Source organism: Symsagittifera roscoffensis, chromosome 1, assembly GCF_963678635.1.
Source record: "Symsagittifera roscoffensis chromosome 1, txSymRosc1.1, whole genome shotgun sequence".
In the NCBI taxonomy this organism is placed as follows: domain Eukaryota; kingdom Metazoa; phylum Xenacoelomorpha; order Acoela; family Convolutidae; genus Symsagittifera; species Symsagittifera roscoffensis.
In genome coordinates, this window is record NC_087062.1 from 20,230,856 (window position 1) to 20,240,087 (window position 9,232).

Genomic DNA, 9,232 nt, shown 5'->3' on the forward strand with positions numbered 1-9,232 from the left:
GCTTCCGATTACATTATTATGAAAAAAAAGTTTTAAAAAAATGCACGGTTTTTGAAGTGCATAAAGCATACTGTAGAAAAACACATCCTACAATATTTTTTTTCTGAATGTTTTGAACCTCAATGCAAGGCTCAAAAATGTGAAAAAGCTAACAAATGTTGAAGAAAGTCCATGCTATGGAGAAACTCATCAAAATAAAATTCATTTTATTACAATTTGATATTTTTTGGCTTGAAGTCCCTATTTTTACGACTCGACTTGAAGTCCCGCCGGCTTGATGTCCGGCTCCTCGCTTTTGCAACGGCTTTTCCTCATGGTAATTTAATTGTTTTAGCACGTTTTGTATACATTTTTATTACAGGAGAAATGTCAACTCCAATCGTAATGGAAATTAAATTGAAGCGTGTGAACAAAATCTACCGAGAAGGGGTTTGTATATCGTTTTTTTTTGTCCGAGCTAGCAGTTAATTGAGCTCTATTTTTAGGAATAATATACCAGTCAAACTTTGATTTCAGGAATCGCTTAGTGGAATTCTTGTTATTAATTCAAAAACAGACTTGAACCATCAAGGTATCAATCTATACATCGATGGAACTGTTGGGCTTTCACTCAGCAGCAAAAATGTGGGGGTGTTCGAAGCTTTCTACAACAGTGTTAAAGTTAGTAGATTTGGTTGGCTGGCATATAATAAGTGACTAAATTTTATAGCTATTAACAAATTTATCAAACAGACAGCGTTTTAAATTTTTTGAAATAACTCTGACCTTGAGACAAGGAAATGGCGTTAAAACTGCAACCATTTTTACAAAACTGCATTTGAACTGACAATTGAGCTATGGAAAATGATTGCACTTTTTCGGATAATTTCATTTTTCAAGAGCGCAATTGAAAAAACTTTTTCATTCAACAACGATTTGCCATGCAGTTTTTGAGAGCAAAAAAACAAAATGTCGACAAAAAAGGCAAACGCAAAACTTCAAAGAAGTGTTTCAATTGAGTTTAAATTTGAAGGTCAGAACTATTTCAGAAATTTAATACATGGAGTCCGATAGATTTGTAAAAAGATATAAACAACCAACTTTTCAGCCATTTATTTTTTCATCATAAAATAAGGATTAAACTACACCGAACTAAAATAATTTAGACAAAACCGAAAGGCTTTTAGGTAAGTACCTTATCTCTGAGACAATCAAATTGCTAACAGGTGCCAATTCAAGTTCAAGCTTCTGCAAGTCTATTAGTTGATAAGTATACACTTATGTGTTGTTTGAAGACCGATTTATTTTAGCCAGTTAACGTTCTCCACTATACAGTTGAAGTTGCCAAGTCAGGAAAACTGCCCAATGGCAAAACAGAATTCCCATTTGAAGTGCCGTTGAGTCCGAAAAGTTCTGCAAAAATGCTTTATGAAACATACCAAGGAGTCTATGTCAATGTCTCAGTAAGTCATTAATTTAGCTAGTGGATTTTTGTCTACCTATAAGGTTATCTTTGAGCTTTTTGTTTCAGTACACGATCAAATCAGAAATGAAAACCGGACTCTTAAAAAAAGACAAACTTGAACAGGTTGAATTCTTCGTAGAATATCCCCCGGTTGTTCCCGAGGACCTAGTCAATTCGAAATATGTGGACTTCAGTTTAGAACCAGAGAAACTAAAAATCAAAGACGTGAGTTTCTATTTTAATTCATTATAGTTTTCAGTGCATAATGTCCAGCAGCGATAAAAAGATGCCTATGTTTTAGAAGAATTTGGTGGTCCCAGATTTCAAAGTAGTCGGAACAATGGACAACACTGTGCATAGTATATTGAAACCGTACACTGGAACAGTAAATGAAATGTCTTATGGCTCTTTTTACCTATTTCGAGCTTAATTTTAATCTAATTCTACTACCCATGAAAATTATAGAAATTAGCGCAAAAATCAAAAGTAGGGCTCAAGTAGGTTTGGTTTGTTCAAAGAATTTTTCCAAGAAATAATTTATCGAAAAAATTCAACTATTTTTTTGCGTCACTGACTGGGCGAAACATTCCGTGATACTTGCACAGCAACCACGTACTTGTACTGTTGTTTTGAAAGTAGCAGACAGTGTCCGTCATTCTATGGTAGCAATTTTCCAAATGTCGCATACAACAATTTTAGTAAGCCTACAAGGCAGATGGCCCAGAAGTTAGTCAATGGCAAAAAAAATCTCGTGCAAAATTCCCAGCGTGTTTGGTAAAGAAGAATCTTAATTGAGTGTTGTAGTTTCCATTGAATTGTTAGGTTTATTTAGATCAAAGTTGTCCATTCTCATACTCCAATCAGGTCCATAGAAGTGCAGCTGGTACGAGTAGAAACATGTGGATGTGCTGAAGGATACTCTAAAGATGGTGAGACGATATTTTTGTTCCGATCATTGAAAATGGAGAGGAACTTTGTATGCGGTCGTGTTTTATATTTTTTTCTTGTTTTCCACGCAAAATTAGGTACCACAAGGGGCTCTTTTCCAGTTCCCCCCCCCCCCCCCTTTCAAATTCAACTTTGAAAAGCTCATTTAACTTTGTCATAATGCAATGAAATTTGGCGTGGTGAACAAAGTAAAACAAACATAAACCTCGGTATTTTGAAAGGTGGGGGGGAAACTGGAAAAGAGCCCCACAAGGAATCATCGGACTGGGTTGAGTGACATATTATATTAAATCACTTTCAGTCTTGATTCGAACCACATTAAAAATTCTCAAACTTTTTTTCTCTTGTCGAGAAAAACCGGTAGGAAATTTCTGATTTTTCGTCTTACTTCGAGCAAATAAAGCGAGCGAGAAGTCTTAAAAGCTTACAATAGCTTAATTTAAAACGCAAAAAAATTAGTTTTATTTGGGTAACATTAATTTACATTGAGTATTTTAGCGCCTTTTCAAAAAACTTGAAATTTTTTTTTTCGATTTTGTATTTCTGATAATTTTTCTACAAAAATTGCTTCTCAATTTGCTTATTTTAGTATGGCTGTCGAATATACTTAATGCCCAGTTTTTTGTTCAGCTCCTTTAATCACACCACTCCGATTTTTTTTTGTTATATTGTATTTATTTTTGTAAAACTATTTTTGTTGAAAAAAAGGTTTGTGTTTTTTCAAGACTGGTCGGAAGATTCTGTGCGATTTGCACAGTAACCTGCTATCCTTGTTTTTAATATGGAATTTCTTATTTTTATCTTAACTTCTGCGTGCGTGCGCTGCTCATGAGGTTTAATTAGCCTTTCTTCATTTGAAAATGATTTAGAACCAGCAGGGTACTTACTCTGTCATGGATGCCATGAATAAGAAACTATATCATGGCAAAACCTTTGAAATAGCATACGTATATGCTAATGCTAATTTTTTGTCACATGCACGCTTTCGAATTCATGTCTTACTTAGTGAGAGAAAATGAAAGAAACAAATGAGCATTAAGTTTCTAGGACTATTTTTATGATAATAGTTCTAAGGGAGATGACATCCAAATCAAAAAAATATGTAAGAATGACTTTGCTGGTTTTTTAAAATCCACTTTTATTTTGCAGTGACGGAGATTCAGAACATCCAGATAGCAGACGGGGATGTGTGCCGGGGTCTGGACATCCCGATTTACATGATATTCCCCAGGCTGTTTTCATGTCCCTCAGTCCAGGCAAACAATTTCAAAATAGGCTAGTAAAGAAGCTCTCCATTGATCTGTATTAGCAATCAAGTAAATTATTACACTTGTGAGCGTAGTTTCATAACGCCAAAATAGCGAGCGTGGTGTCATATTACAAAATCTACGGTTTTTCCGACCTAACTCGCAAATAAAACTGCTCTTTTTGTGGAATTTTTGTAGCATGTAGGGTTTGGGGCTTAAACGTCAGCGACTCACGTCAGGGCATTCCTTTTGAAAACTTGGATGTCTGTGCAATTCCCGTAGAGTTTATTTATTTTTCAAAATTCTTTATTTTGATTTTTTTCTCTTTTTTGACCCTGATAAGTAATTGGCGATTTTCTTGCTTGTTTGGCGAGATGCAGCTTCACTTCTGTGTAGCTTTTGTTTCCGTTTCAGAGTTCGAAGTCAATTTGGTGATAGTGTTTAATGACAGTAAACACACTTGCGTGACAGAAAACTTCCCAATTCTTATAGGCAGATATTAATCTGTCTCGCCTTATCACAGCAAAACCGAAAGTTCAAAATGGTGCTATCAGCTATCCTATATTCTTCAAATCAGATCATATCTATTTATTTTTATACAATTAGACATTTTAGCGATTATATTTTGCGTTCATAGAGAAGCTGTCATAAAATCATCATTGAAAAGCTTGTTTTTACCGAACTCAGTTTTTTCTCTTAATGAGAAAGGTTATTGGCACATGCTTTTGGCCATTTTTACTTATCTCGAACTCTTAAAGAGCCGTGCAAATTTATATACAAATAAAAAATGCTGGTTGTTATATACAAATAAAAATTAAAGCGGTGAAAAGAAATTATATACAAATAAAAAATGATGGTCCATAATAATGAAACATCAGATAAAAGATTTAATTTTGCTCTGCAAGTGACAGATCGGAGTTTTTTTGAAGCCAGCAAATATTAAACAAGTAGCGCTGATGTTATATGATCAATTTTTTTCTTTATATAGTTTCTTTATATCATTTATCTTCTCAGTTTATTGAATAGCTTCCAATGCTTCCTGGGATCTACTATATGAGTTTGATTTTGAGATCAATCAACGACGTTTCATCCTTCAATGCTGTACTTTTTGTCATGAAATATCGCCTTAATAAGTGTCATTGAATTTTATTGCTTGGGGTCTCCTTCATGATATCGTTTCTTGTTGAATTCAGATTCAGTTGCTCAGAGGAAGGTAAATTAGGCTCTCCAATTACAGAAGTGCTAAGAGAAAAATAGTGAATAAGTTTGCAAATAAGATTATTTTTAATTTTCCCCATTTTTCTCTCATGGGGTTAGCTTTGAGTAATTATAAAATACTTTCAGCCATAAAAGATTCTTGAAGTTTTACAAAGAAACCGTAAAGTTGAAATTCGAAAGCAAAATTGTGTCGAAGTCAACAGTGCCGTTTGCAGATAGGTTTGATTAATTTTCTATCTACTTAAACATGAGGTCACAGGATGGGCTAAAAGGTGACATTACGCCGTCGAAGGTACAAGAGATTGCCCAAACGGAGGAGAAACTGCTTTCTCAATCGAGCGACGACGCAATTTCAGATATTCGATCATCGACGCAAAAATGCAGAGGACTTTATCTTCATTACTTTCTGCAGTCATTGTTCAAGCAGTTCATAAACGGGACCAACTATGCGTTTTTCGTTCGCTATTTGAACAGTCCGGGACATATGTCAACTGCAGTCAGGTCCTTTTGGAACGTCCTCTGGACATTCAAATTCGTTTTTGCCATTATGAGTGACATCTTACCAATTTGCAGTCTTAAAAGAAAGCCATATATCATTTTGGGATGGTGCTTGTCTTTTTGTGGAATATTGTTAGCTTGCTTAGTACCTTTTCCTGATTCTCATTTTGCAGTTGAAGAAATCAACGGAACTTGCTCTGTATCCGGTGATTTACTAAATCCGCAGTCTACAGAGTATGTGCTAATTTACGTGTTGCTCTTGGGATTGGCGAAGTTTGGAGTTGCTATTATGGATTGTTCGGCTGATGGACGATTAGTCGAAATCACTCGATCAGAACCGACGGCAAAAAGAGGATCGGCTGTTGCGATTGGTCATTTGATGCAAAAAATTGGGGTGTTCGGCACCTCAATTGTGATCATTTTGTCGTTAAACTCGCCAGAATACGGAGGTAGTTTTTGTTTTGGCTTATCGTTTGACACTTTACTCGTTTGTTTTGCTTTTGTTCCAGTAGTTGCGTTGTTCATTACATTGCTTTGCGTCGAAGAGCCACCAGTTCGACCAGGAGACAAAATATCTGCGTTTAAATGGCTCGAAATGTTATGGAAAAAACTACAGGAATCTGCTTTTATACGAATAGCAGCCTTTGTTTTCTTCTACGTGTTTGCATATAATTTCAGATCACCAGCGCGTGTCAGCATTTCTAGGAACTGGGCGAATGTTTCACCCATGGCCAATGCCGTTTTCGGAATCATTTCCTTACTATTGCACAGTGTAGGGGTTGTGATCTACAAACAATGTCTGTTGAAAGTGAGCTGGCGGTATTTAGTGTTCTTTGGGTTCATCTTCTGCACTGCACCGAATATAATTGTAGAATACATGACAATTTTTGATATATGGCGAAACGAGTATTTCTATTTCACAGATGATGTCTTAGAGGCAATTCCTGAGGGAATCCTGTACATAATCATCATGCAGGTTTCCTCTGAAATATGCGGCAGGCATTTTGAAGGCTCGGTGTTTGCAATTATGATGAGTGTTTACACGATATCAATAGCATTTGCAAGGTCGTTATCGAATTTACTCGGTTCATTTTTTGATGTGTCTTACTCTGAGCGATTCTTACGAGATAACGAAAAAGACAGGTTTGCTGTTTTTGCATCGGTCCTGGCAGCTTATGCGGTCAAGTTTGTTCTTTTGCCCTTGATATTGTTATTGTTACCCAGACAACGTGAACATTTGTCATCGCTTGCTAAAAAGTCGAAGGCTTCATCTAGAAATGCGATTATATTCGTTGTTGTTTTCAGCTCAGCTATAGCGTATTCAATGGTAACATCGCTGTTAGCTGTTAATAGCAGAACTTCGTGTCTATCCATAGCTGGAGGAAAAGGTTGTTAGTCTTAAACAGGCTAAACTAAAAATGAGTTTGAAACTAATGCTAATAATATTTTGAACTGTAAGATTGCAAAACTAATCTTGTAAATATTTTTTGTAAAATAGTTGAGGATTTTGAGGATTACTTTCAGTTGAATTCAATACCTTTCACCCAGTTTTTTGAGACTTCACGAGCGGAAACTGTTGATAATCAGCCCTTATCTTGTTCTCCTTTCAAAGCAGTGCTAAACATTTGGCTGTCTAAACAAAAAGCTCTATAATGAGATGGCTTAAGTTCATCCGGTTAACGGTACGAGTTCGATTTGAAACGATTTATGAAAATGAGGCGTTGAATGGATTTTTACCTCACTTAAGCATCATTTTTATAGTGGAACCAGGATTTTTACAACGTTGTCTAAGAAGAAATTTTATGTTTGCCGCTGCTAATTGGTCCGCTGTAGCAGGTAAATTAACAACTCAGTTAATAAGTCATATCGGGGTTGGACGAATTACTCCGTGCATTTGGCGCAACGGTAACCCTCAAACACAAGTGAATGTTTTTGGCACCGGCTGCGAAACCACGACCTTCGTGTTAAAGGCCTTGCATCTTAACCACTCGGTCAAGACCGCCCACAAAAGCGGATCTAGGCAAAGTTCACCGCAGACGTTTTTTTCTAACGTGCGAAATTGCTTTTTTTTTGCACAGTTTGCAAAGTTTCCACCAAAAGACAGCGTTTTTTGGATGCTCGTTCATCAAAATTAGAATATATTGGTGCCAAGGGGTTTTTCAAAAAGTTTAAGGGATGTTCAGCCATAAACGGATGTCGTAAAATTGTATCAAAGGAGGCCCACGGCGAGGGCGTCCAAATTGAAAATTTTTGATTTTAGATGGCAAGGGGGGGGGGGGTTTAAAAGATGGCGGTATGGCTGCTACTACTGCTCAGAACAGTGGAAGTCCGAGACCCCTCATGGACTTGTAATTATAGCCAAGTGCTTAAATTCCAAAAAATTCACCAATGCTCAATTTCTGTCAGCTTAGTGCAGGAAACTGCTCTTAAGTTTTTTGAAATATTTTAAAGTTCTTTGATATTTGAGCAAGTAAATTCGAATCAGTTGCTAGACTTTTACTCAGTTAATTAACCGAAATCACTCCTAACAGCAGGGGCGGATCTAGGATTTTCTCGAGGGGGGGGGCGGATTTTTTTAAGGTCGATCAAATTGATTTTCCGAGCTCTCCTAAAAGACGCTGTTTTGGCCAAATTTTCTGCGCCGCAGGCAAACTTTTGAAAAAACCGTTCTTGAGCATTTTGACGCTCGCGCGCTCCCCCTCAAAGTTAGTATATATTGGCGCCAAAGGCGCCTTTAAAAAAATTTTAGGGTCGGTCGGCTAAAAATGGATTTCTTAAAAAGTACCAAAGGGGGACCGCCCCCCCCCCCCCCCTAAATCCGCCCGTCTACAGCCAACTGGTTAACATTAAATTTGCTGACTGACTTTTTCTTTTATTTTCTAATTGAATCACGGGCAACTATCGTTTTTTAAAAAATGGGAAATTGCTTTAAGAGATTGAATGTTTTTCGTATTCTTGACTTAAGGTTGATTTTGTGCATTTTTACTTTGCTCTTGTAAAGCACTCAATCTAACTTACAGTCAGTATGATGCTAATTTCATAGGACTTATGTTAGTTAAAGGATATTTTTTTTTTAATGCAAACAAACAAGGGTAGCCAGTTACTGAGCAAGTAGCAGAGAGTGTTCCGACCATAGTCTTAAAAAATAGAGTAAAAACGTCTTTTCAAATAATGTCGTTTTATCTGCGTGGTGTGATAAAAAGGATCTGAGCGAAAAACTAGAACTTACGCATAATGGACGGTCATTACGCTTGCGGCGATTAGCAAGCGTTATCAAATCGGAGTGTAGACTTTTTTCTTGTTAACAACTAGTTTAACAAAATGTTTGATTCACTTGACATGCTCAATGCTCTTCACCTGACATGCTCTTCAGCGGGAATGCTAAATTTCATGAAAATTCAAACTTAACTACTGGCTGGGTACAAGTTACTACAGGGTAGTTTCAGGGGGACTTGAAAAAGTTTTCGGCTCAACTGGTGTCTGCACGAAGGTTTTCAGCCTTGTTTTCGCTCGTAAGTTGTGTCCAGTTGATTCGTTTTTTTTTTTCAAAAATATGAGATAATACCTGCATTTTAATATGCTCAAAAACAGGGACGCTTTCTTGAATTGAAGTGTCGGGCTATAGTTTATATGCTCATTTTTAATACTTTCTAACCATTTAAGACAAAGAAAATTTTCAATCGAAAAAACTTGTGCAAAACCATGGATGGTAACTTAATAAGTTGCCTGAAAAATCTAAATAAAATTCATTTATTACGCTTGCGATTAGCAAGCGTTGTCAAATCAGAATGTAGACCTTTCGGGTTAGCAACTAGTTGAACAAAATCAGTTTAATCACTTACGATACTGACATGCTCAATTTCTTGAAGTTTCAATT

The 9,232-nt window shown here is 36.4% G+C and overlaps 1 protein-coding gene across 1 annotated transcript; it reads left to right on the top strand.

Annotated features, from left to right (window-relative positions):
• The first annotated feature begins 365 nt into the window (after positions 1-365).
• Positions 366-6,884, top strand: LOC134840497 (vacuolar protein sorting-associated protein 26C-like). The gene is made up of 8 exons (XM_063856339.1): positions 366-429; positions 517-660; positions 1,290-1,442; positions 1,511-1,669; positions 1,746-1,829; positions 2,277-2,373; positions 3,542-3,667; positions 4,054-6,884. The coding sequence occupies exons 1-8, from the start codon at positions 367-369 to the stop codon at positions 4,140-4,142; spliced, it is 915 nt and encodes a 304-aa protein (XP_063712409.1). The 5' UTR covers position 366; the 3' UTR covers positions 4,143-6,884.
• Positions 6,885-9,232: the final 2,348 nt, after the last annotated feature.

What these genes read in the sequence shown, in the direction of transcription:
- LOC134840497 (XM_063856339.1), top strand. Translation starts at nt 367, where the DNA reads ATGTCAACTCCAATCGTAATGGAAATTAAATTGAAGCGTGTGAACAAA. An exon ending in CTTTCTACAACAGTGTTAAA is followed by an intron (nt 661 to 1,289) that starts GTTAGTAGATTT and finishes GATTTATTTTAG; the next exon opens with CCAGTTAACGTTCTCCACTA. An exon ending in TGAAACCGTACACTGGAACA is followed by an intron (nt 1,830 to 2,276) that starts GTAAATGAAATG and finishes AGGTTTATTTAG; the next exon opens with ATCAAAGTTGTCCATTCTCA.